At 51.4% G+C, this 27,701-nt stretch overlaps 1 protein-coding gene and 1 non-coding gene across 4 annotated transcripts in view; one reads left to right on the top strand and one right to left on the bottom strand.

The window, feature by feature from the left end:
- Window positions 1–8,650: 8,650 nt before the first annotated feature.
- On the bottom strand, window positions 8,651–8,722 carry TRNAG-UCC. The gene has a single exon. It is a non-coding gene; the product is annotated as a tRNA-Gly (tRNA).
- Window positions 8,723–8,979: 257 nt separating this feature from the next.
- Window positions 8,980–27,701, top strand: part of DPP9 (dipeptidyl peptidase 9) — a 35,029-nt gene continuing 16,307 nt past the window's right edge. For all 3 annotated transcript variants that reach the window (XM_036032222.1, XM_036032221.1, XM_036032223.1), the window contains exons 1-10: window positions 8,980–9,139; window positions 12,332–12,420; window positions 14,725–14,978; window positions 19,332–19,444; window positions 20,618–20,791; window positions 20,873–21,041; window positions 21,727–21,840; window positions 23,678–23,806; window positions 25,143–25,204; window positions 26,474–26,574. In XM_036032222.1, the coding sequence (XP_035888115.1) occupies window positions 12,365–12,420; window positions 14,725–14,978; window positions 19,332–19,444; window positions 20,618–20,791; window positions 20,873–21,041; window positions 21,727–21,840; window positions 23,678–23,806; window positions 25,143–25,204; window positions 26,474–26,574 (1,172 nt within the window). In that variant the 5' untranslated portion in view covers window positions 8,980–9,139; window positions 12,332–12,364. The remainder of the gene's footprint in view (window positions 9,140–12,331; window positions 12,421–14,724; window positions 14,979–19,331; window positions 19,445–20,617; window positions 20,792–20,872; window positions 21,042–21,726; window positions 21,841–23,677; window positions 23,807–25,142; window positions 25,205–26,473; window positions 26,575–27,701) is intronic.

Genomic DNA, 27,701 nt, shown 5'->3' with positions numbered 1-27,701 from the left:
AGAATTGGAAGTGGAGCGTGTGTGCCTGTGTGCGCACCGGTGGACTGGTGGGGAGAGTTCTGGGTTTGAGACAAGCCTCCACCACCCCAGGAGAGACCGAGTGCTTCATTTCTCTGAAGGGCCTTTCATGTTGAGCTAGAATAGAGGGCTCCCCCATCCTTCTTGCATGGGTGGAGACCACACCCAGGAGCCCCCACCCCCGTCCCTCTGTCCTCTGGGGTCACACTGACTTGACTTCCAGCCCTGATGACTTGTTTTTATTTCTGTTACTTTGGCAAGTCATTGCCCTCTTGGTGCCTCAGTTTCCTCACCTGGATTCTCCAGTAGACTCCCTTCTCTCCCCACTTCCTCCCAGGCTCACTCAGCACCGCCCCCCCCATCTCTAATTGGCCTTTATGGCCTGAATCCACTGGGCCTCTGCACAGCCCTGCAAGGTGGGAGGGGCCACGGCTTCCCCTCCAGCCTCCAGCCTGCCTAATTGGAGGGCTCCTTATGGAGAGGTGGCCCCTCAGGCCCTGCCCCCGTCCCTGCCACTGCCAGCTGCTCCAGCAGACAATGCCTGAGGCTGCTGTCCTAAAGGGCTGCTGTAATTTCCTCTAATTCAGCCTGGGAGACAGCAATTAGAGCTAATAAACGACCCCTACTCCCGCTTAGTCTCACTCACTCACCAGCCCTGCTCTTTCTCCCTGCCACCCAACTTCTCTACATTCCCCCAGACGGAGCAGGGCCAGAAGAACAGAGAGGCCCTCCCCAGCCTCAGTACAGCCACCTAGGAAGTGACTATAGAACTGGCTCCCCAGGCTGTGTCCCCCTGTCTGCCCTGCACTGTTGGGCTGGGCAGCCCACTGCTCACCATCAGCCCCCCTTCCTCGTGTCCTTGAGACCCCAACCAATCCCATTCCTCCGTCTGGTTACCCTGCCTTCTCTCTCCCAACCAATCTCCCACTACTGTGGCTTCAAATTCAAAGTCAAGGTTTATGATGAGGTTCAGGGGTATGTTGCAGGTGGGTTAGGGTCCTGGCAAGACAGAGCTGACCGTTCTTAAATGGGGCCTGGAAGAGGAATCCCAAGCAGGGCTTATTGACTTAGTGGTGTAGGCAGGGCTAAGGGGAACCAACAACCCTCCACCCCAGTCAGGGCCAGTGATATGTGAGGGTTGGGGGTCATAGGGGTGAAGGGAGGGAACAAATGATGAATCTCCAGAAAGAATCCTAGGAAAGGACTGAATGCCACCAGATATCTGGGCACCCCATGATGCCCAGTCAAGCTGGCACCTAAGGTTAGCCCTCACACACAAAACCACTCTTCGTGAGGACTAGCCCATTCAGTCCTTCACAACACCCAGACCTCACAAATGAGAGCCCAAAGCACAGAGAGCACTAGTAGTTTAACCGATGTAGTAGAGCAATTAAGTGGCAAGACTGAGATTTGAACCCAGGTACCAATGCCTGGGTGCCTAGCCACTAGGCCATAGTGTCTTATGGTATGAATGTTGAGCAAATGTAGTAGACTCTTTGGGCAAGTCGGCCTTCCTCAAACAAAGAAAAGCGATTTCTAGAAGAGAATTGAGAAACATTCATTCATTCATTCATTCATTTATTCATTCATACACTTAATGTCTTTCCTGAACACCACAGGTGTATCCTGTGGTCAGACAGTGGCTAAGACTCACGGACCTTGCTTAGGAGAAGCAGAAATAGCAAGAAGATTTCAAAAGGGATGGTCTATAGACCTTCATGCTTCTTTGCCTGAGCAGGGAGAGGTCAAGGAGCAACTGAGGAGAGGGCCAGGCTCAGCACCATGTGAAAGGGGCAAGTCTTCAGCACTACTGAGTTGCTAAGGGCAATGTGCCTGCCTTCCGGTGCATTATTGCACATTTAGTGCTCAAGACAACCCAAGAGAGAGGCCCTGTCATAACCTCCACTTCAGAAAACCGAGGTCAAGCACCAGGTGCTGCGATACTGTGGCCCAGGGTGACCCAACGAGCATCAGCTGTGATTGCTGGAATGTCTGTCCTCTTTACTTGCTGTGCGGCCCCGCAGGGGCACGGGCAGGTGGACGGGGGGAGGAGCAGCAGGTCTGATGCACAGAGAGCGTGCAACAAAGGAACTGGAAAATGCAGCTGGTGATTTATAATGTGAGTTGTCGTGTAATAGCTCAGCCTGGTCAACAGCTGGGTGTCAGAGTCTTTTTCATTGTGGACTCTGGGAGGGTGGTCAAGAGTGAGGCCCTTCTGCCACGGTAGCTTCTGCCACGTTGGATGCGAGGCACTGGTAAGTGTCTGTCAGACAACATTTACGGTCAGTGGCAGAAGCTACACTAGTGTCTTCACCCAGGGGAACCGCGGGATGAAATAAAATGCACTATAATGCTCTGTATTGGGCCAAGCCCTTGGTTAGCCCTTAGTTTGTTTAATCCTACCATACCCTCCATGAGACAGTGGCGGTTATTATCCACATTTCACAGATGAGGACGTTAAGGCTCAGAGAGGTAAACCCTACCGTCCCAGCATCCCACAGTGCGACTGAGTTTTGACCAGGCCAAACCGAGAAGAATGAGAGAGAAACGCAGTCCTGGGGAAATTCCATAGCTTCCATGCGTGTGAAATGGTGGCGGGGGCAGTGAGGGCAGAGACACAATGATGTGGGAATAAGAAGAGTGTTCCCATGCCCTTCCCATCACTCCCCTCTGCTGCGCCTTCTTCCTCCCTCTGCTTAGCCTTCAGGTGTGGTGACGGTTTTGATCGTGCAGAACTAAGAATACAATGCAAAGTGGCCTCCACATGCAGGGAGGTGGGCAGTTGGGAGAGATGGAGACAGGGAGAGGGGGAAAGTCTTACCCCTTATGCACCCCCCCAAGTCTCTTCTCCCCCTTTTGTAGCTTCTGCCAACTGTCTTCTTTATCTACCATTCTGGAATTCCCATGACAAAAAAATAACGAGGCTACATTGTCACCATCTCTTAACTGAGAAAGCCATTTCTGTATTTATAGGCACTGTTTGAACTGTGGTGAGGTTTAGAAACGTGTGTTCTGGAGTCAGATGCTAGGGTTAAAATCCCCACTTGCTAGCCAACTGTGTGGCTTCACATTTTGGGCCTCAACTTCGCCATCTGTATAATGGAATTGATAATCACACCTCATAGGGTAGTTGTGAGGACGAAACGCTCTAGAAGAGTGCCCAGGAGGTCTTCAATAAACGTTATCTATTAGTGTGGACATAGTGAATTGAGGTGTGTGGGATAGAATTTAAGGATCCCCAAATGGCAAGAATCGGGGTGGACTCCAACATGGCCTCAGGCCAAGACATCATTGTAAATCAGTGGCAATGACAAATATATGGTGGAGTTGGGAGTTTCCCAGCTACTGCAAACCTCACCTACCTGGTATCAATCAAAAAATTGTCACCACGGCATTGAGAATAAAACATGATTATTGTCGTGTTGACACTGAGGGAACAAATAATTTAATTTAAAACTACTTCTCCTGGCTGGTGTGGCTCAGTGGATTGAGCACTGGCCTGTGAACAGAAGGTCGTTGGTTCAATTCCCAGTCAGGGCACATGCCTGGAATGCGGCCCAGGTCCCCAGTTGCGGGTGTGTGAGAGGCAGCCAACTGACCTTTCTCTCGCACATCAATGCTTCTCTCCCTCTCTTTCCCCTTCCGTTCTCCTCTCCTTCCATTCCCCTCTTTCTGGAAATAAATCAATAAAATCTAAAATAAATCTTTTAAAAATAAAAGTATTTGTCAATAGCAAAAATTCCTCTTAGGTGATGTAGGGTTGTCGTGGAGGGCCAGTGACGTGAGTGGGATCGTCGATGGCCTCTCTCTTGCTCTCCTTCTCCACTCTCTTGCCCTCTCCAGCACACAGCTCCTAGACTAACTTAAATGTGAGCCTTAGTTTCCCCAGGTGCAAAATGGGCATGAGCGTCCCAGACCCTACAGAGGTGGTTCTAATAAAAAAGCGATTAAAACACCCAATAGGGACCTAGCACCTTAACTCTCATTGTCTAACTACTAGTTAACTGCCTCATCAATATTATTATTTTCTTTTTTTTTTTTACTTTTCTTAATCATTGTTCAAGTACAGTTTTCTCCCTTAATATCATTATTTTCTTAAACTCATTTTTCATTGAAGAAGTGATACCCATTCACAGAGGACATCAACCACATCAGGTATGCCGTATTTATTGTTCTTAAAAAGGCTCAAAGCAAATATTCTATATTCTTACCATTTTTTAACGGGCTTTAAATGCAGAGTGAACACCTGGCCTGTTCAAACGCAGTGCAACCAAAGGGCTTGTTGGGAACAGAGAGGCTCTCTATCTGTTTGCAAAGGATCCATGGGCTTTTATTTTATTTTTAATTATCTTGATTACTTTGAATTTCATCTAGTCTGTCACTGCTACAAACAACCATCCTCACAGCGTCTCCTGTATTTGACTCTAGCAGTTTTCCGAGTGTGTTTTCACATTTCTGCCCGTGCAGAGAGGAGCCAGCTCCATCTGTTGTTTGCTTTTTTTTTTTTTTTTAACTTTAAATGTCTTGTGGGAGGGCTCATTCCACATCAGTACATCTCCCCTGGTCCCTCCCTAACTCCACCATATTAGCGTGCTATTCTTCTTTTTGTAAAAGATTTTATTTATTTACTTTTAGAGAAAGGGGCAGAGAGGAAGAAAAAGAGAAACATCCATGTCTGAGAGATACACGGATTGGTTATCTGTCACGTGCCCCCAACTGGGGACCTGGTCTGCAGCCCAGGCATGTGCCCTGACTGGGAATTGAAGCAGCGACCCTTTGGTTCGCAGGTTGGCACTTGGTCCACTGAACCACACCAGCCAGGGATGGTACGCCATTCTTTATCTAAAAGAATTGTAAGAGAGAAGAGGTCTTGGGCTTGAAGCCATGACTCTGTTACCCCACATGCTTTTCTGTATGTTTGGGATAGTTTAGAAAGTCGAAATTCAACTTGTATAAAACACTGAGCCCCCATGCCCTGGCCCCAGGTGTCTCAGCCACAGGTCATAGCCAGCCACCCTGCTGTTCATTTCATGGATTCCTTCCAGAGATGTTTCATGCATGTGCCCCACCACTTTTATGTCTGTTTATCTGCCTATCTATCTATCTATCTATCTATCTATGTATCTATCTCCTTTTTGGATTGTGATTACTATAAATAACTGCCTATGAAATACACCTCCCCAAATTACCCCAGCTCAGAACACAAAGGGCCTCCTCACTTATTTTATGGTCTCTCCAAACTGTGGGTGGACATTTGGGCTGTCTATGTTCTTTTGTGTAGAAACCTGTCAGGCTACCGTGTCTCATTGTGCTCATGACACTTAGAAGGCCCAAGTTGATGTTCTAATGGTTGATCCAGATTCATGACCTTTTATTTTATTTTTGGGTCTCTTGATTACCTTGAACTTTATGCAGTAGGCAATCTCAACTTGTGCCATGGACTTTGGAGCCAGACCACCTGACTTTGAATCTTGATTCTGCTACTTGTAAGTTTTGTGACCTTTGGCAAATTATTTAACTTCCCTGTGTTTCCTTGAGCATGTTACTAATCTCTCTGTGCCTTAGTCTCCTCACTCATTAAAAGGGGGTTGATGATACTGATAGCACCTGTATCATGGGATGGTTAGGAGGACTCAATGAGTATATATATATATAAAAAAGTAACATTTCCCAGCATGCATTTCCAGTATTCCACACATGTTATTCTCAGACATGCACAGGCCTGCTGCATCCTATTTGATGCAGCTAGCCTTTGCAAGAGAAGCTCCCCAAACATTTGCTGAAGACTCCTAGACTGGCTTGACACGTGCTAGGACAGGCCAGCACCCCTGCCTGCTGAGACAGCCTGCTTGGGAACAGAGACACTTTGCAAATCCTGGGATGTGTGTTGGAGGAGGGAAGTGTCTGACTTTGAGATATTGAGGTCTGGGGCTTAGAGTGGAGCTGGAGGGGAGGAAGGGGTGGGCAGCAGAGAGGGGGTAGTGTTGGGGATGGGAGCACTGTGCCATACTCTGCCAGCCCGGCTCCTGCTGACACCTAGTGGAAAGATGGGATTATCATCTTTTTCATCCAAGGTACCTCTCTAGGTGTGTAGCCTACACCAGGACATCTAACTGACCTTATGAGACCCAACACAGTGTCCATCTTTGGACTATAGTGAATCATGCTGCTGTGAATGCCCATGGACAAGTTTTTGTGTGGGTGTATGTCTTTTATTTTCTTGGGTAGATCTCTAGGAGTGGACTTGCTGGGTCAGATGGTCGTTCTATACTTAAACCTTTTGAGGAGTTGCCAGACTGTTTTCTACAGCAGCTGCACCATCCTACATTCCTACCAGCCATGCATGAGGGTTCCAGTTTCTCCACATCCTCGCCAAAACTTGTTAGTGTCTGTCTTCCTGATTGTAGGCATCCTTGTAGGAGTGAACTGGTAAGTCAGATCGATATTAGGTCCTAAATATCCCTCAGAACAGTTCCCTTGTTGCCAGCCCCAGCTTGAACTTCTGCCTTTGTCTCTTCCCTACCCCTCCCAAGTTCACAAAGTAGATGGTCAGTAAATGCTTGTTCAATGAACACATGGATGGATGGGTAGATGGACAGATGGAATATTATGTAGCTGTCAAAAGTAATATTACAGAAGGATGTGTGATAAGGAGGGAAGTTGTGGTCAGCAGGGTAACGCTCTCTCCCCAAGTCCATATCCTACTCTCCAGAACCTGTGACTATGCTCCCTTATATGGCAAAAGGATCTATGCAGATGGGGTTAAATTGAGGATCTTGAAATAGAGGAAATTATTTTACAGTATCTGGGTGGGCCTGATGTAATCACAAGGGCCCATATAAGAGGAAGGTAAGAGAGTCAAAATCAAAGACTGAGACGTGACAATGGAACCAGAAGTTGAAGTGGTGCAGGACCATGAGCTAAGGAATGCAATGGCTTCTAAACAGGGGTGTCCAACCTTTTGGTGTCCCTGGGCTGCACTGGGAGAAGAAGAGCTGTCTTAGGCCACACATTAAATACATTGTGACCCGTAATCACACAAAAAAACTCATAATGTTTTAAGCAAATTTACAATTTTGTGTTGGGCCATGTTCACAGCCATCCTGAGCCACATGTGGGTCGATAGTCAAAGAGGGACCAGGGATACCCCTGGAAACTGGAAAAAGCTTGGCAAAGGGTTCTCCCCTGGAGCCTCCAAAAAAAGCCAGCCCTGCCCACATCTGGATTTTTACCCCCAAGACTAATTTTTGGACTTCTGACCTCCAGAACTGTAAAATAACAAATTTGTGTTGTTTTCAGCCAGTGTTTGTGGTAATTTGTTACAGTAGCTGTAGGAAAATAATCCGGAAGTATCAGTATTTGAGGTCTATCTGGAAAAAGTCCAGCCATTGGTAATATAAGGAGAATGGTTTGCAAAACATCCAGGTAACCTGGCAGCCAAGGAGAGCAGACTGGAATGACCATGGGTGAACAATGAGAAGTTCACTGTACTAGTCAGTGGGGTCAGTAGACTCCTATGAGTGAGCATGTGTACTGTGTGGCCACCACATTCAAAATGACTGCGTGAGTAGAGCAAGAAATGTGCACCAAATTTTGTGTTAAGCTTGAACATTCCTCTGTGGAAACTATTCCAATGATTCAGAAGGCCACAGATATGGGCAACTGGTGATTGGCAGTTTCATCACGACAATGTGCCTACACATGCATCACATCTCTTGGTTTTTGGTGAAACATCAAATCACCCAGATGACTCAGCCCATCTGTAGCCCAGATTTGGTGCCCTGCGACTTCTGGCTTTTCCCAAAACTGAATCACCTTTGAAAGAGAAGAGATTTCAGACCCTTGAGGAGATTCAGGAAAATACATCCAGGCAGCTGACGGTAAATGCGGGAACGTGTGAGGTGCCAAGTTGCCTGTTTTGAAGGGGACTGGGGTGTCATTGTCCTACATACAATGTTTCTTGTGTTTTGTATTTTCTTCAATAAATGTCTCTAATTTTCACATTACATGGCTGGATACCTTCTGGACAGACACAACGAATGAAACATTGGCTTTAGCATGGGTTCGTTTGCAATTTTTGTCTTTGAGTGTTTTAATAGGACGTGTGTTGACGATAAAGTAATACAGATATGTGCTTTTATGGGTTTTTTTCCGCTTTCCAGCAGCCACTGCATCAAGCGGAGTGATGAGTTTTGAGGAAAGAGGAAATCATGGACGAGGCGGCGACCAAATGATACAGTAGTCTTCTCGGGAATTATAATGTAACAATTTTTTGTAACATTGTCTGTGCCTAGTAATTATTAAGAGTTTGTGGTCTGCTAGTTAGCAGTGTAGTGTAGCGGCTGTCCCCTTCCCCTCCCACTTCAAAGGTCCCTAGTTCAATCCCAGGAGGAAACATGTAGGCCCTTTTGTTTTGTTTTTTCTCTTCATTTCAAATTTTTAAAATTAATTCAAAGTAACTGTAATGGAAACTACAGTTCTCTGATTTTTAATTCTACCCCTGAATTTTTATGTTATTATAAAATTTAGGTTTTTTCAAAGTAATCGAAATTCTAGTTTGATTATTTTATTAAGAAACTTCAGATGGATAGTGAAAAGGGACCGGAGAGAAAAGAAAAAGAACCAACTCGCTTGCGTTGGCCGGGAATCGAACCCGGGTCAACTGCTTGGAAGGCAGCTATGCTAACCACTATACCACCAACGCTGCGGCAGCTTCCGATCTTTTCCAAGTTCCTTTAGTGGAAGATTCGTTGGATTGGCTGGGCGATACCAAACTTTGTAGGGACGTCCCTTCCTGGCATCCCTCCGTGCATCCGAAGACACCATCCAAGGAATCTTCCACACCACTGTCCACGGGGCCGTGCCCGCCCGTCCCCCCCAGCGCCGTGAAGCCTTGGTGCTGGCCGGGCGGTGGCCAATCCCAGGCCGCCGCCTGGGCCGCTCGACTTCCGGGTCAAAGGGACCTGAGCCTCCCGAGTCCCCTGTGTCCGCCGCCTCCGCTGTCCCCCGTGCTCGCCACTTCCGGGGCCGCAATCCTGGGCATGGAGCCGCGAGCCTGACGCGCCTCCGGCCGCGGGACGTCCTGGCCAGCCCGGCCGCCCCGCGCTGGCCCCAAGCCCTGGTGAGCAGTGCCTGCGTGCCCCGTCCCGCTTTGGCCGCGACCCTGAACCCGCCGGCGACCCGCCCCGGTACTCTCTGCCCCCGCCTTCCCGCCCCGCGGCCCCGCCGTGGACCGCACTCCCGGTACCTCCAGCCCATGTGTCGGTTTCCTCTCCCCGCCGCCCCTCCTCACCCCTTCTTCCCCGCCCGCCCCTTTCTGTGCCCAGGCCACCTCTCAGCCTCTCCCTGGCCGGGCCTCGCCTCCCCACCCATTCCGTCGCTGCCCAAGCCACCTGGCTGTGGCCCCTGCCCCGGCTGGCCGCACCCAAGAACGCCCTCCCTTCCCTGCAGACTCTGGAGGTCCCCACCTTCTCCAACTCCCCAAGCTAATGTGTGAGAGCTGAGGCGGTCTCCCTGCCCCGTGTGCTTCCTCCCCCCACATCCCCGCAGGATTGAACCCCTTTTCTCAGCCTCTCCCCGGCCCACGCCCAGAGCTGTCCACCTTCCTAAGTGTCTCAGACCGGCCTTGACACTTCCTGACATCGGTGCTGCCGCTGAGCCAACATCGGAAGCAGCCCCTTTCCTTCGCCATTGCCCCTGTCAACCCTCCCATCCCCCACCGTAAGGAAGTCCCTTGCCTCTCGGAAAGAACCAACCTGCTTTCCAGGAGCTGAGACTCAAGCCCAGATTGCACTGTGGCCACCAACCCTCCCCTCTCTGGCCCAGTCCTGGGGGAACGGGCCCTGGGAGGACTTTTCTCCTAGGTGTGGTTCAGGACTCACAGACTTCACCGCAGGGCTGTGAGGCGCGGCTAGAAACTGCCCAGATAGACAGAATGAGGCACCACAGCCGGGACTCCCCAGTGGAAGGAGAGCGGAAGGAGAGCGAGTGGTTAGCCAGTCCCTTCATTAACCTGCCACATTAATGACACGTTCACTCTGTCAAGGTCTTGTGTCCCACACCTGCAGCCACAGTGGAGGCTTTCTGGACTCTTTAGAAGGTCAGTTGGGCAGAGGTGGGGCAGCCAGGGAGGCTGAATGTGGGCTGGTGGGATTCATTTGTGCCAGGATATAGAAGTCGGCAGGAAATGTTTTTCTACAATCCTGGGGTCACTGCCCTTAGGGACAGTTGGCTGGGACCCAGGCCAGTAGCTGCAGCTTTGTGTGCTCTTGCTGAAGACTTCTCTTTCCATCCAGTGTTCCCCTCCAGCTGCCCCCCTATGGACCCCCTGAGAGACTGGGGGTGAAAAAGGGGAGAGTGCTGATTCCAGCTGGGTTTGGTGGAGGTGTGACTGCACCGTCCCACACCTAACACGATGCCTGGCATTGGGTCAGTGAATGGGGTGGATTCTGCCTCTGAAAGGGACTTTAGTCCAATTCTCCCCTTGATGTAATTTTAAATAACTTGCTTAGTCAACAATATTAGCTGTCACATAGTTTCTGCCACATAAGGCACTTTACCTGTGCAGTCTCATTTAATCCTAACAGCAGTCCTACTGCAGTCCCATTTTATAACTGGGAATATTGAGGCACAGAGAAGTTAAGTGACTCCCCAAGGTCACAAAGCCCAGAAGCAACAGAGCCACTATTTGGACCCATATCTCTCTGACACCAGAGCCCACTCTTTTCACGATGGTACTGAGAGTGAAGCCAATGCTTCTTTATGGGGACATGTTGCTTCACTTCTTCCACATGATCTCCAATCCTGATTTCTTTTCCTTTGAGCACTTGGGCACCTGCCTATTCTCCTGGGACCTAGCTTGTTAAGAAGGTGGCTGGGTGCCAACCAAACCAGAGGTCCCTTTGACTTTAGACAGCATTCAAGTGAGGGTAGGGACAAGTTCACTCAACCTGAAATGTTTATGGAGTGCTTTCTGTGTGCTAGGCTTGGCCCTGGGTTCAGGATGCCACAGGGACAGGACAGATGTGGGCCTGCCCCCGTGGGGCAGTTATCCCAGTGAGGAGTGCCCACTCACCCAGAGCAGGGCTTCCCAGCCTCAGCACTAGTCATATTTGGGGCCCGGTCATTCTTTGTGGGATGGGTAGGAGGCCATCCTGTGCATTGTGGGATGGGGCTTCCAACCACATTGCCAGTAGCATGCCTTCCAGTTGTGACAACCAACAATGTTCCCCAGGGGCCAGAATCCACCCTGGTTGAAGCCCCCTGGGTTAGGGGATTCCATCGACCCCACCCCCAACACCACCAGGAGGCACTGCATTCTCAAATCATTTGACCTACTGAGGATATGGGGTGCTGCTCCCTTAAATACATTAACTGGGTAGTGAGGGAGGGAAGAGGTGACTCACAGACGCTGGGGGTCATTTTGGTTTATACCATCTGAGCGACAGAGGTTTACTTCAGTGTCTATTGTAAGCATGAGGATCAAACTCAATTTTTCCCCCAAGTAACGATTGTAGAGTTTTCTCTTCAACACTGCTGACTTTGGGACCAGGTCATTCTCTGTTGTGGAGGACAGCCCTGAGCACTCTGGGGTGTTGAGCATCATCCCTGACCTTCACCCGCTTGAAACCAGTAGCAACCAAAAACGCCCCCTGGGGAGGCAGAATTGCTGCCATTGAGAACCACTGACCTGCAGCGAGTGCTATGCAGAAAGACCAGGTGTTGTGATGGGGGTGATAAGGTGGCAACTGAGGGTTAGATGCAAGGAGAGACCTCTGAAGAGGTGATACTGGGACCCAAAGGCTAAAGGAAGCAGGTTATACAGGAAGCCAGGAAAGGGTGTCCCAGGCAGAGGGACTGGCAAGCACAAAGGCCCTGGAGTGGAAATGAGTAGTGTCTTTAGGGAAGAGTAAGGCCAGTGTGCTAGATGTAATGGTCAAGGGTAGGGAGCAGGGGAGGTCAGGAAGGCCATCAGGGAGCAGCCACAATGGGGAATTTGGTTTTATTCCATTTCTGGCCAGTGTCTGTGTGTGGCATCCTCAGAGTCATTCGATACTCCCATCTTCTCCGGGACTTCTCACCTTGGGAGAACCGCTCAACAAAAAGATGCTGGTTTCTGGCAAATGCCAGGCACCCTCTCAGATTTCAGGGCAGGGCCTGAGCCATCTGCCTCATCAGAATGTCCTTGGCATTGAGTGTTCCCCAGAGGCATGGAGGGCTGCCTGGGGAAGGGGGAGAGGGGAAAACAGGGTGAGAGCTTGCACCTCTGGACTGTGTGCTGGGAGGTGCAGCTCTGTGGTCTCTTCCTTCACAGGCTGTCCCACCCTCCTGATCAGCCGAGTGGTTCATGCGGACGGTTAAGAAGCTACGTCTGGACAACGTGAACACAGGAAATTGGAGAAGGTAAGAGGCACAGCCTCGGGAGCCCTGATTGCTGGGGATGTTGCAGAGTCTTAGGTCTGGGTCATAGGCTATTGAGGGTGCCCTGCCGATTGGCAGAAGGAAAGTGTGGTTGGACCCGGCCTAAGACGCTTGCAATCCACTTTCATTTTCCAGCTGTGTAAACTCTTGACTCAAGAAGCCCAGTATAGGCTGGCACCAGATGGGAAAGGGCTGGCACAGACTTGCTTCACTGGGGCCCCATTTCGTCCACCTGCCACTCTCTTCAGCCTCTTCCTACAGTCAGGGCTTTGCCTCTGGGGAGGAGAGAAGCAAGTGGAAGACCGGGCTGTAGCACCAAGGCTTAGCCTGTCTGGGAGTACATGCTGCTCCACTGCATCTAGAAGATCCTTAGACGTTTCTCACGATGTTTCATTTTATTTCTCATCTCCTGGATCGAATTTTTGCTCCTTGGGCTCTCTGTAGTGATTGGAGGCAAGATCATTTTTATCACTCTTTGGTGTGGAAGTAAGCCATGTGATTTTGTAAGTGTTTTCCCCAGGCTCTTTGCTTCCGGGGTCCCTTTTAGAGACCCTGGAGGTCATGATCCATTTTTCTGCTGTGAGCAAGACTTGAACTGTGGTGACAGAGTTTGGGAGGGTTGGATGGTTTCGTTTTCTGGGCTTGTTGCTGGTGGTGCTTGGGGCTATGTAGGTTCTGGTGTGCTCAGCCATACCCTGCACAGGACTTGCCAGCTCCTTGCGCGCCCCCCATGCTCCGGCAGGGTCATGTAGGGCTGAGCAGGGCTGGGGAGCATTTCTCCTCCCCTCCAGTACGGAATTGAGTTAGAAAGGAAACTTGGAAAGTCAGCCTACAGTGGAAGCCCAAAAGCCATGGGCACTTTTCCCGTGTCTCTTTTTCCCTTGCCTTTCAAAGCGGGAGGCGGGGGGGGGGGGGGGGTCCTTGGGTCCTTTGTCCTCTGGTGGTCACTCTGTGGGGTCTGCTACTGGCAGGGGTCAAAGCTTTCTGGGAATCAGAGGGCAACTGAATGAAGGGGAGTGGGCAGAGATCTGCCTGTTACTCCTCTGCCCTTGGCCTGTGCTGTTCTGGCTGTGAGCACAGCAGTAGTAAGTTCAAGTCCCACTCTGACAAGTGATTGCAGGCTTCAGCTTGCAAAGCTGCTAATCCCAGAGCACACGGTCCCAGCACCCAGTGAGCCCTTCGACCGTTTGGTGCCTCGGAAGAGAGCAGGGCCAGCCTGCTCACTTTGGCTGGCCTCGTGAGACGACCTTGGCTCTTCCACAACCGGGTCACCACGGCTGTGTTTAGATTTCCCTAAAACAAATATTTGCTTGGCCAGTCCAGTCTGCTCAAGAAGTGTGCTCAGAAGCCAGTGCTGGAGAGGGGAGGGAGGGAGCCTCTGCATGGCTGCAGCTGCTCCCGAAGTGGGATGGCCTCTGAGGGGCAGAGTGTGCACACATGCTCTCACCTAGAGGTCTCAAGTTCCCAGTGATATCTGCTTCTCCAGGGCCTCCAGTGAGGCACACATTTACCCTGCTGGGCAGGGGATTGATTCTCTGTGCTCAGGCTTCTGTGCGTGGGCGAGTGTGTCTTCCATGACCCTCTGTGAAGTGTCCACTGAGCCCGGGCTCCACGAGAGCTTCTGGGGACACAGCCACAGGGATGCAGCTGTGAACAGGACAAACACGGGGGAGACAGGCAATTGACAGTCACCCGCTGTGGCTAATGCTCTGAGGGTGGGGCAGCCCGAGGGCCTGTGAAAGGTTAATGGAGACACCAGCTTTGGTACGATCATCATAGAAAGTTTCTAAGGACCTGACAGATATTTAAACTGAGATCTGATTAGAAGTTAGTTGAGCAAAGACAGGGGGAAAACCTGTTCCAGGCAGAAGGGCCAGCATGAGCAAAGGCCCTGGAAAGGGAAGGAGTCTGACCTGTTTGAGAAGCCACGAGAAGGCCAGTTTACCTGGGATATAGTGATGACAGGGAATGAGGTTGAGAGCCTGGCAGAGGTCAGAGGACTGAGTGCTGAAGGCCATAGTGAGGACTGGTTTTCTCTCTAGGGAAAACCAAGAGAGGGTTTGTGTTGGCAGATGGTTGCCATCATTCAGCTGAGAGGTGACGGAGGCTTGGATCTTAGCAGTCATGGCATTGAAGGGAAGGAACAGTTTAAGGAGTGGGGGCAGGGAAGGTTGCACGGTGTGGGGCTCGGCTGGGGGAATCAGTGTCTGATGAGGCGGCAGCTTGTGCATGGAACTCGGAACCCCTCTCCTCATTTTCTTCCTGCGTGTTCCTTCCTCCTCATAGCTTCTCGCTGAATTCCGAGGGGGCAGAAAGGATGGCCACCAGGGCACCGACGTCCGACTCGGGAGACACAGTGGAGATGGAGGACCCAGCGTCCCGTTTCCAGGTGCAGAAGCACTCGTGGGAAGGGCTCCGGAACATCATCCACGGCAGCCGCAAGAACTCGGGCTTGATTGTCAACAAGGCTCCGCACGACTTCCAGTTTGTGCAGAAGACGGACGAGTCAAGCCCCCACTCCCACCGCCTTTACTACCTAGGTAGGCCCTCCAGCATCCCCTTGGGCCCTCCAGGCTCCTACAGACCCCCCAGGCTCCTGCAGACCCCCCAGGACCTTTTAGGCCCCACAGGCTGCCCTTGAGCAGGGCAGTGTTTCTGAGATGGCTGTTTCTAAATCCTCTAATTTCCAGAGGTCAGCTGGTCCTCTTAGAAGGTCCAAATAGATGGGTCTGGTCCTGGGCAAACTGTCATGCCACCCACAGTGACATCTGTTTACAATGAAGGCCTGGCCTAAGGGTCCTCAAGAGGGTCAGATGTTCTGGTGAGGGGAGCAGAGGACAGGACCACCCATTTGTGGTGCTCGGTGCTGTGGTTTGGGCCTGGGACATGGTCTGAGCCACTGAGATTGTTTCCAGTGTTGGTCTGTTGAGCCTGCCCCCTGGGCTGAGCTGGGTTTGTGAGCTGCCGGACTCTTCAGCAGGGAGAGTCCCAAGTAGCTCCAGTAGTCTCTGGCTGTGGAGCAAAGTGTTAAGTAGGATCCTGAGGCTCATGGAAAGCTGCTATGATTGCATAACCATATACTTGGTAGGCTAACAATGAATGGTGGCCTACCACATTGCTGTGGCTGTCCTAGATACCTGGATAAGCACATGCATAGCTAACCACTGCCTCCTCCTGGTGTGTGCCTCTGGAGCAGCACTTTCCATACATTTGCAGTTCTTTAGGTTCATGTTCCCTGCTGGGCCATGTGAAAACCTGCAGGGCGTGGCATGGGTCCTGTGCACCTGTGGCCTCCTGCATTTGTACCCACAGTGGCCAAGCCACGGCCTGGCTCCTGGCAGGTGGACAGTCAGTATCTGTTGAGCTGTGAATGAATGTTGTCCTACTTACCTAAAGGTCCTAGAACAGATAGGAACAGTTCCAAGCGTGTTTGAAAGCAGTATGACATGTGGTTATTGATCCAAGGCAGGTTTCATTCTTAGCACTCTCGACTTGGAGCCCAGGATCAGTGTCTCTATGTCCTTAGCCCCCAGCACAGTGCCTGTTCCTGGTCATGCCCTCAGTCAGTGTTGGAGTGAGCTATGGAATGAATGAATGAATGAAGTTCATTCTGCCTGAGGCCAACTCCATGCTCATGATTGTGACTGTGACCAAGATGGACACCAGGTGGCTCTCCCCTCCCATAGTCGATGCAGACCCTCCTCATAAGGGCCCACACGAGAGAGAGCCGGCAGTTGTTCGGCAAGCACAGAGTTAGAAAGAGAGATGGGCTAGGATGGGGGTCGTCGAGCAACAAGCGGCCGATTTTGGAAATCTGGTTTTACTGATGGCCAGCACGCCCACTTGTTTATTCCCATCTATGGCTCCTTTGGAGTCTAGTTGCACCAGAGGTCATATGGCCACCAAAGCTGAAAATATTTGGTGTCTGGCCCTTTACAGAAAATAGTTCGCCAGCTCTAGTTTAGGGAGATTAGGGCTGTATGTGTTTCAGGCTTAATTTAGCCAAGGAGGAGCATGGCTGTTAGGACTGAAAGTGGCCAAGGCTCACAGACTCTGGTGAGCTGTTGCCTCCCTTTTTTCCTGCAGTTTTGTGCCCGCCCCACACACACATCAAACCCCCTTTTCCCACTTTCTTTGACCAATCACTCACTTACTCACTGAAGTTCAGATTTCTATCCTGGTCAAGGTACTTGTGTAAGTTTCCTAGAGCTGCTACTACAACAAACCACTCTCAACTAGGTGGCTTTAAACAACCAAAATTTATTCTCTCACAGGTCAGTATTCTCACCAGAAGTCTGCAATCAGTTTCTCTGGGCTGATGTCAAGGTGTGGGCCAGCTGCATTGCACTCCCTCCAGAGGCTGGAAGGGAGAAACTGTTTCTGGCCTCTTCCAGCTTCTGGTGTTTGCTGGCATTTCTTGGCTTATAGCTATATCACTATAGTCTTAGCCTCTGTGGTCACATCACTGCCTCTTCCTCCGTGTCTAAAATCTCTCTCTGCCCCCTCTTACAAGGCATGTAATTACTTGTAGGGCCCACCTAGATAATCCACTCTGATCTCCCCAGTTTAAGGGCCTTAACTTAATCCCATCTGCAAAATCCCTTTTGCTACAGGTCAGGTATTCACAGGTTCTGGGATCAGGACATGGACATTTTGGAAGCCATTGTTCAGCTAAGTACGGAGCTGCTAAAAGGGGCAGAAATTCTCATAGAGTTCCTTTCAGCCTCCAAGTGTACTTTGTAGGAGAGTCACAGGGACATCTCAGGGACCCCCACCCCGTACCTTACGATATGACCCCCCAAGCCTTGCGGAGCCTAGGCAGCTGCTCTGCGTATATTCTTCTCCACGAGTCCACCGTCACTGCCCTCCTACCTTCCACTCCTGGGGTTACTTGTCTAGGGATCTAGCCATCAGCAAAAATGGATGAGCTTTTGCCAAATTCCTGGGAGAGAGAATTAGATCGGCTCAACATAGGTCAGACGTCCACTTGTCTAGTCGGCCATAGCCTTGTGTGCATGTCCGCGCCTGGGGCAGGGGGTACCTAATGTCCACAGGAGGCTCTGAGGCACCTGTCCCACAGGTGGATAGGGGCGGCTCCAGACAAGGGCTGTCGACTGGGCAGAGAACCCAAAGTGTGCCTAGAACAGTTCAGATCTGTGGTGCTGCTTTGGGAGTGACATTGCTCACCCTTGAGCTGATCCACTGCATCACTCAACACCTCAGGGTACCCTTGGCTTGACTTTATGTCTAAGTTGGTGGGGCAGCCATCCCCGGAGTTCCCAACTATTTATAATGTGGCTTTGCACCAGCCCAGCACCTGGGTGAGTGCTGGCAGCCAGCAGTTTTATGGACAGAAGAGGCCCCCCAGGGCAATGCCTACCCTGCTGCTCTAAGTGCCACCTGCCCCCCACTCTCCTAGAACCCCTGTCTCCTCAGTGGACACCAGGCTTTGCTGTTGGGGGCACGTGGAGCCAGTCACCAGGTCCTCAGTGAAGGCTCTTGACAATGCCCCTGATGAGGCCCAATACCCTCGAGAAGGAGCAGAGAAGGGACTTGGCCAGCCGCCGCTGCCAGGAAGATGGGCTGGTGGTGGCTCAGATTCCAGGGCTCAAACTGCAGCGTCAGGAGAGCTTCTCCTTCTGGCACTCCCGCTCCTCCTGTTCCTCCTGCCCGTGGGCGTCTCATGTTGCATGAGGAGGGCACAGGGCCCCAGACAGCTTTGGGGGCTCCTTAGGCAGGAAATGTAAAAGGCCAGCACCTGCGATGTAAGACACGTCTCACCTTCAGAGATGCACGATTGTGAGAAACTGCAGCTTACTGGAGTTACACTGAAGTCTCTGGGGGGCGTATCCTGGGCACTGTGCTAAGTGCTTCATCTTTCTTGCCTCATTTAATTCACATTGAATCCTCACTGGGCAGCTGCTCTCATTTCATAGGTCAGGTTAGATCAGTGATTCTGTTGGGGACACTGGGCAACATCTGGGGACATCTGTGGTCGTCACGGCTGGGGATGCTGCTAGCACGGAGTGAGAGGGGCCAGAGATGCTACTGAAGATGCCACAGTGCCCAGGACGTCCTCCACAGAGAGTAACTAGGCCACAGTGACACCAGTGTCAAGGGGAAGAGACCCTTGATTAGACATATTTGCTGGAATTGTAGATTGGTTCATGGCCTTTGCAAAAGCCTTTTTAAAACAAATTTAGTCTTTATTGTATTATTTTCCATTACCATTTAGTCCCCTTTTACTGCCCTTACCCCCAGTGATCATTACGCCATTGTCTGTGTCCATGGATCCTTTTTCCTTTGCAAAAGACGTTTTTTAAAAACAAAAAGATTTTATTTATTTTTAGAGAGAGGGAAAGGGAGGGAGAAAGAGGGAGAAGAACATTGATGTGCAAGAGATACATAGACTGGTTTGCCTCTTACACACCCGCCACTGGAGACCTGGCCCACGACCCAGGCACGTGCCCTGACTGGGAGTCAAACCAGCAATCTTTTGGTTCACAGGCCGGCATTCAGTCCACTGAACCACACCAGCCAGGGTGCAAAAGCCTTTTAATAAAGGATTTTAAGGCCAGAGCCTCACCTATTGAGTAAAATCTGGGTAGCCCTGACCACCGTTTTTTTTTTTTGTTCTACTGTATGCTGCTTTTTTAGTAACTTAGGCCAAGATATTTAGCACAAATACCTTAGCGATGGAAGACACTGTACTACTGCTGACTTGCTTAAACTCGGGGCCGTAGCTTCTCTGAGGAGGGTGTGCAGCCAGGATGAGCTTGCAGGATGACATAGAAGCAGAAGGAACCAGCTGGGCCCAGCCATGGGAAACTGAGGCTGGCCCCTGCCTGTCCTGGACCAGGGCATCCATTTTGCTTCTTTCCTCTTCCCCCAAGGGATGCCTTATGGAAGCCGAGAGAACTCCCTCCTCTACTCTGAGATCCCCAGGAAGGTCCGGAAAGAAGCTCTGCTGCTCCTGTCCTGGAAGCAGATGCTGGACCATTTCCAGGTGAGCTGCACCTGTCGAATCCTGCTTGTGGGTGAGGGGTGAGGGCGCAGGCCACGTCATCAGGCTATACACCATTTCCGTGGGCCCTCAACCCCCAAGAGGCCTAGGCCAGCCACACAGTTCACGCACACCTGGTAGAGAAGAGCTTCTGGCTCACCACAGCCCTCCCTCCACCCCAGTCTGCACTCTAGCCCCCGAGTCCAGGCTTCCGATGAGAATGCTTATCCAAGCATCTCTTCCTTCTTAATGCCTCACCAAAGAATTGAACTTGAACTGACTTGGGCCCAGGCCTTTTTATGGAGACTTGGATAATAATTAATGTCATCTAGAGTTGGTTCACTTCCAAGTAGAAGGATGGCAGGGGAGGGATGAGAGTGCCTTTTTTATTGGTTTGTGTGTAGTTCTGTCCGACTGTAAAAGTGATATGACAGTAGCAGGGAGTGAGGGGAGTGACACACTCTGCACTTCTCCGTGCCAACGCAGCAGTGCCCTTTGCCCGCCCCACGTAGTCTGCAAGCCGAGGGGCTTGTATTCACATAGGTTTTACCTCAGTGTGAGGGTAATTTTGCTTTGGATTCTGCTTTTTCTAAATGCATTTCTTGTCATTAACACTCCTCCGCATCTCCATATCTTCAGAACTCTCCTTGGGACAGCTGTGTGGTGGTGCCCACAATAGCATAGCTGCCCGGACCTGCTGTGGTTGGGCGTGTGGGTGGTCAGGCGGTCCCAAATTTGCCCTGCTCACCACCTGTGCAGAAAGTATGAATGTTTGATGTTGGGTGGGTTCAGGTCGAATGCTGTTGGCAGGAAGGGGTGTTGAAGAGGGCAGGGCTTGTCTGTAGGATTGGCCTTGGGGACCAGGGAAAAGCGGTCCAACAGTGTCACTCCGTGCTATAGGGCAGAGGACAGTCCAGTCTGCCCTGGAGAGATTCCATGGGGAAAGTGGCACAGGGAAGCCCAGAGGTGGACTGGGAAGGGAAGAGTTCCCTATAAGTCCCCAAAGCCTGCCAGCCAGCCCTGGACACCCCTGGCTACCCGATCATGGGTACAGCTGTGTTCATCAGAATGTTCTCTCTGGCATGGAACCAAGTCTGATAGGTCCCTCCCGGGAATGCCCAGGTTGCCAGGGCCTCTAGCTACTGACACTGGCATCTGTCTCTGGTGTGCCCCCAGGCCACTCCCCACCATGGGGTCTACTCTCGGGAGGAGGAGCTCCTTCGGGAGCGGAAGCGCCTGGGAGTCTTTGGCATCACCTCCTATGACTTCCACAGCGAGAGTGGCCTCTTCCTCTTCCAGGCCAGCAACAGCCTCTTCCACTGTCGGGATGGGGGCAAAAATGGCTTCATGGTAAGCTCTGGCCCTGGCTAGGGGACAGGTGGGCGGGTGGGTAGCACCCTGCCCTCCTGAGCCAGGTCTCTCTGTCCCCAGGTGTCCCCCATGAAGCCACTGGAAATCAAGACACAGTGTTCCGGGCCTCGGATGGACCCCAAGATCTGCCCTGCTGACCCCACCTTCTTCTCCTTCATCAACAACAGTGACCTATGGGTGGCCAACATTGAGACGGGCGAGGAGCGGCGGCTGACATTCTGCCACAGGGGTAAAACAAGTAGAGGGTGCCAAGTCCTGGCTGGGGTGGGCAGGAACCTGCATCGGGGGTGTGGTCTGTTGGGCCAGGCCCAGGCCAACCCTTTCCAGGGCTAGCTATCAAAGCCACCAGCCCAGCTTCTAGAAAATACTCTGCCCCCACTCCACTCACCATAACCCCTGGGAACCTTCCTGGACCCTGCTCTCACAGCCTACCCTCCTGAGTGGCACTGTGGCTTCTCCCACCAGGCACATTGTATCTTGGCCCACTTGGCCCCTCCACCCTGACTCTCCTATCTGATTCCATGGGGGCAAGCTCAGATCTTACCTGCTCCATAAATTTTCCCTCACGCCTCTCCTCACTGGAAGTAACCTTCCCCTTTGTAGATGCCTGTGGAACTTGGCACCCAGGATGGCCTTAGACCTGCCTCCCTGTCCTACCCTTGCTTTAAACCCTAGCAGCTCACCAGGGGCAACTCAGACACTGGCCATGCCCAGGGATACTTTTAGTTGTCATAGCTGGGTCAGGGTGCTCCTGGCACCAAATGGGTGAGGATTCAGGGATGCTGCTCAACACCCCGCAGTGCCCAGGACAGCCCATGCAGAGAATGTGCCGACCCCAGTGTTAGTGGTGCCGAGGCGAGGAACCTGCTTTAAACTAGACTTCTCATCTCTCATCCTGCTTTCTCCCCCTCCAGGCTTATCCAATGTTCTTGAAGACCCCAAATCTGCAGGCGTGGCCACCTTCGTCATCCAGGAAGAATTCGACCGATTCACCGGCTACTGGTGGTGTCCCACAGCCTCTTGGGAAGGTAGGTCCCTTTCCATTTTTTTACAAAAGGCTTCTATGAACTTATAGTAATAGAATCTAAATGCTTTTCTGCTCTTTGCACTTTTCACTTAAAAGAAACCTCAGCAACCTTTCTATTGATATCAGTGTCTCAGTCTATCAGTACCACAGTTTGAGGGGCTTATGAACAGCAAACACTCCTCATGGTTCTGGAGGCTAGAAGTCCAAGATCAAGGCACCAGAAGTTTGGGGTATGGTGAGAACCACTTTCTGACTCATAGATGGCACCTTCTTGCTGTGTCCTCATGTGGTGGGCTCTCTTTTATAAGGACACTAAAGTCACCCATGAGGGCTCCACCCTCCTAACCGAATCACCTCCCAAAGGGCCTATGATGTAATGCCACTAATATTTGATTCTTGGGTTGGGGGGATACAACATCCAGTCCATTGCAGTCAGCACACAGAGAATTCTTTTTTTTTTTTTAAGACTTTATTTATTTATTTTTAGAGAGAGAGGGAGAGAAACATCAATGTGTGGTTGCCTCTCATGTGTGCCCCCCACTGGGGACCTGGCCCACAACCCAGGCATGTGCCCTGGCTGGGAATTGAACCAGTGACCCTTTGGTTCGCAGACCAGGACCAGCACTTAGTCCACTGAGCTACACCAGCCAGGGCAGAGAACTCTTTAACGACTATAGTCGAGCCTGGAGTGTGAATGTGCCATGGTTTATTGAAGTAGTCCCACATGGACACTTTGGTTGACTCCAGTTGTGGGTTTTGGTTTTATTTTGGTATCATACGCAATACTCCAATGAACATCTCTATATACACGTCCTGGTGGGTGATCTTCTGGGAATATATCAGTGGTTCTCAGCTGGGGTGAGTCTGCCTTTAGGGGACATTCCACAGTGTCTGGAGACGGCTGTGGTTGTCACACCCCAGTCTGAACCACTCCCAAACCACATGGCCTCAAGCCAGCCACTCAGCCTCTCAGGCTTCCGGTGCTCCACCCGTAAAGCAGCTGTGGACCACGGGTGTTTCTGGGGACATCTTTGGTCTGTCCACAGTAAGCCCTGGCTGAGGGCGCAGAGCACAGAGGATGGAGAACCTTCCCAGTACCTTCCTTGTTGAGGGAGGAACGGCCATGGGCTCTGTCCCTGTGGCTTCAGCACTGCTGGTCAGCATGCTCCTTTCTGAGCTGTTACCGCCCAGCGATTTACTTATTCCCACAACGATCTTCATTGTAGTTCTTCTTGAGCCGTGGGTTAATCAGCTTGGACGGCTGAACCAGCTCCCACAGACTGAGGGCTGAGACAACAGGTGTTTATTGTCTCAGTGCTGGAGGCTGCAAGTCCAAGTTCAAGGTGTCAACACCTTGGCTCTCTCTCCTTGGTTTGTAGATACCTCTTTCTCTGTGTGTGTCTGTGTCCTAATCTCTTCCTATGAGGACATCAGTCATTAGGGCCCTCTGTAATGGCCTTGTTTTACCTTAATTACCTCTTTAAAGACCCCGTTTATGAATACAGTCACATTCTGCAGTCCTGGGGGTGAGGGCTTCAACATAGGGATCTGGCAGGGGGCACACATAATGCAGCTCACAGACATTCCACGTAGCCACCTCCCATGCCATTTTGTTCTGGGAATAGCTCAGTTCTTGTCCCCACTGTGCTGGTAAGGAATGGAGGTCCCAAGAGGAGCCTCAACTGGCTGAAGGTCTAGTAAAGGGCAGACCCCAGGGTCCCAGCCCCAAGGTTCATGCTCTCGTCTGGGCCGAGCAGTGGCGAAGGAGAGTCCTTCATATGTACCGGATGGGGTGAGACTCCCGGCACCCTCACCAGTGTCCCCTGCCCCCCGCCCAGGTTCAGAAGGCCACAAGACACTGCGAATCCTATATGAGGAAGTTGATGAGTCTGAGGTGGAGGTCATTCATGTGCCCTCTCCTGCGCTGGAAGAAAGGAAGACAGACTCGTACCGATACCCCCGTACAGGTGAGTGTCCAGGACAGGTTTGGGTGGCTGAGCAGTGGTCCAAGGCCCCACAGAGCAAGGCGAGGCACCAACTGAGACGGGCCCACAGCACCTAGAGAAGCAGGCCAGGCTGGGAACAAGAGCAGGGCTGGCACCACCTCGGGGCCCAGGAGACAGAAGGAGCCAGGGGAGGTTGTGAGGGCGTGTGCACCCCATCCTAGGACACCTCAGGCACTCACCACCTTGTGAGAAGACAGACTCAAGTTTGCCTGTTTCTCAAGAGAAACTGGAAATCCAGAATCACTTGAGAGGTAACCCCATTCTTTTTTTTTTTAATGATAAATCAAGGTTATTGATTTACTTATTTTATTTTATTTATTTATTTTGAGAGAGAGAGGGAGGGAGAAAGAGAGGGAGAGAAACATCAATGTGTGATTCCCTCTCACACACCCCCTACTGGGGACCTGGCCCACAACCCAGACATGTGCTCTAACTGGGAATTGAACTGGTGACCCTTTGGTTTGCAGCCTGTGCTTAATCCACTGAGCTACACTAGCCAGGGCCCCATTCTTAAATATTACTCAAATTATTTAAAAATACTTAGCTGAACAAAATACACAGGGGGCCAGGTCCAGCCTGCGGGCCTCTTATTTGTCGCCTCCATGGAAGCAAATGAGTTGTTCTCACTGACAGCAGTGAGCACCTACTATGTGCAAGGCTAGATGGAGCCTTCCTAGAGGATCTTCCCTTTCCCAGTGCAGATGGGAAAAGTCAGTCTCACCCTACCCGTCTGATGAGTGAGAGAACACTGAGGCTCATGGACACCCCTGCCTGGGGTGCTGGAGCCCTGCATGCCGGAGTTGAGACCTAGCGTAGAAGTACCTGGAGCCTGAACCAAATCCCACCTCCAGATGCACATCTGAGTCATCCCAGTCAATAAGCCACTCTCTTCCCAGTGGGTGGGGCCCTGGCTGTGTTACACAGGGTGTTCACCACCTTTCTGCAGTGTTGATGGTTTTATTATGGACGTACCCCATTTCACAGCCAGATGTCAAGCTCTCCAGATGCAGGCAGGTGTCTTCTTGTGTATGTGTCCCCCACGACCCCCCATCAGCATAGAGTTTGCTATGTCACTGTCTGGAAGGAGGTCCTGGCCCAAAGTCAGAAAGTCCAGGACTTGTACCTGGACAAGAGAGGGTGACGTGCCCGTGAAGAGACCTTTGGATACCCTTCCTCCCCTCCCTCCACACCAGCTGTCACCTTTCTGTAGGTGTCACCCTGTACCCTCCACCCAAATACCTGCTCTCACCCTATATGGGCGACATGCTCTGGGCTCACCTCACTTTCATTTCTGTAGGTAGCAAGAATCCCAAGATTGCCTTGAAGCTGGCTGAGTTTCAGACTGACAGTCAGGGCAAGGTAAGGGGGCCGGCGAACCCCAGAGAAGCTTCTAGACACAAAGAGGGGATGGGGTGTGTGTTGTGATCTGGGTGGATAGTTGGGCGGCATCAGCAGGCTGCTCACCCTGCTGTAGGGGGAGGTGCTCCAGCTGAATGCAAAACGGCACTGCCCAGAGCCCTGCTTCCAGGCTGGGCCCTGCTGCCCCTGTTGTCCTGCACCTCACTCAAATGCAAGAGCTCCTCATCGCCTGGGGAATTGTTGCTCAGGCCTCCATAGTCAGGAGGGCAAGACAGGCTGTGTCTGAGAGGGGCTGTGGGGGCAGGGCACTGGCACCACACCTCAGAGGTCAGAGTTTAGACCAGCTGAGGAAGCCCTTGCGTATTTTTGCCAAAATACATTCTTGTGCAATATTTCCAAAAAAGTGTGCAATAAAATACACTTATATTTGTAATTTAGGAGTCTTTTTCATTTCGGGCACAGTTAGGTCCTAACTAAACCCCTCCTTCACTGTTGACAGAGTATTCTTGCAGATTGATACAGATCCACTCTAAGTGGCTTTGTTTGAAACAGTCCCTGGCTCTGTCAGACGAACAGCTCCTGCAGTGGCATGGATTATACCAACTGAACAGGCAGCTCAGGGGTGTGGGGGGCTGGCTGCTGGGCTGTGGGCCATGCTGAGGCTCTGCCTGCCTTTTTTCCACCTACCCCCCATCCCCCTGGGGAGATGCCACGCCAGCCCCATTTAGGCTCCAGGAGGCTGTGATGTCCAGAGGCTGCCTTGCTCAAGGCCACCTGGCACTGCGGTGACAGTCCACACTAGAACCCTTGGGGTGCTGTCAATAGGCTGTCATAGCAAAGTGCTGCAGACTGGGTGGCTTAAACAGAAGAAGTGTACATTCACAGCTGCAGAGGCTAAAAGTCCGAAATTGAGGTGCTGGCCGGGCTGTTTCTCCTGAGGCTGCGACAAAGGACCTGTTCCAGGCCTCATCCTTCCTGTTTCTCATCACGAGGCACCCTGCCTGTGCGGCGTCTGCCTGTGCCCACGTTTCTTCTTTTACGAGAACGCTAGTCCTGTTGGATTGGGTGGTCCTACTCCTGTATGACCTCATCATAACCAATCACATCCGCAGCTGCTTTATTTCCAAATAAGTCCCCATTCTGAGGTACCGGGACGAGGACTTCAAGATACGGATTTGAGGGGGACACAGTGTGCCCTAACAGTGGCTGTCTGCTTCTGGGTAGCACGTGATTGCGCTGGAGTGTGACCCAACTCTGTTTTCCCTTTAGATCGTCTCAACCCAAGAGAAGGAGCTGGTGCAGCCCTTCGGCATGCTCTTCCCGAAGGTGGAGTACATCGCCAGGGCCGGGTGGACCCGGGATGGCAAATAGTGAGTCTCCGTCTGATAGGCTGTGCGCCATTTACATTCAGAAGCCTGGGCGGGCCACTCCCTCCCCCTCGTGCCCCATCGTAAGAACTACGGAGTCCCAAAAAAGGAGGATTCTTGTTTCACTTGCCTTCTAGCCCTTCTGCTCACATCGGGGATAAGCATCTCTGACCAGGCCCTAAAGCACAACCCAAGGGCTGAGTCCTCACCACCCTCCTTTTCTTGTGAGGTCCAGGAGCCAGGGAACGTTTTTTTTATTTTTAAGTTATTGGGGGGTGCTCTAAAGAATAATAATATTTTATCACACACAGACATGATATGGAATACATATTTTGGCGTGTATAAAGTTTTATTGGCACAGGGCCACACTCATTCATCATAGCTTGTCTGCGGCCGCTTTCACATTGTGAGGGCAGTCTTAAATAGTTATAAAGGACACTGGTGGCCACAGTGTTGAAATCCTGACGTGCCACCCAAAAGGGTGCGCTTTCCCCACTCCAGATGCTCACTGGACCCCCTTCACGACAGCACAGCTAGGCCCAGCACCTGGTGAGGGTGCGGGCTCCCTCTGGAACCTCCCATCCCTGACCTGTTGCTCTGTGATTTGGTTTTAGTTGCTCCCTGTTGATGTTGAGACGCTGCCTTTCCACCTAGAATACTGATAGGTCCCCATTTAAAATATATTTAAGTTAAAAACTGTCAAGTTACAGCAAAGTATGCAATCAAGGATGATGCATGTGGGTGAGGATTTGGCAGGAATTACGGCACGTCAAAACACTACTCTAAGATTAAATGATGTCAGGTTCGATTCCCAGCCAGGGTACATGCCTGGGTTGCAGGCCATAACCCCCAGCAACCGCACATTGATGTTTCTCTCTCTCTACCTCTATCTCCCTCCCTTCCCTCTCTGAAAATAAATAAATAAAATCTTTGGAAAAAAAAAAAAGATTAAATGATGTGAGATGTTTCCAGAAGGCAGGTTGTGGGGTCCTGTCAGCACTCCTGTCTTCTCCCGAGCACACGTGCCAGCCCGAAACCTTTGCATATTACGGGGCTGCACTGTCAGGCATTGGCAAAGTTGACCGAGGGGCAGGGGGCAGCGATAGTCACTGGCCTCCCTCTGCTGGCCC

This window comes from Phyllostomus discolor, chromosome 8, assembly GCF_004126475.2.
Source record: "Phyllostomus discolor isolate MPI-MPIP mPhyDis1 chromosome 8, mPhyDis1.pri.v3, whole genome shotgun sequence".
In the NCBI taxonomy this organism is placed as follows: domain Eukaryota; kingdom Metazoa; phylum Chordata; class Mammalia; order Chiroptera; family Phyllostomidae; genus Phyllostomus; species Phyllostomus discolor.
Note: the sequence above shows the minus strand (reverse complement) of the source record. Positions and strands in the feature narration are given on the sequence as shown.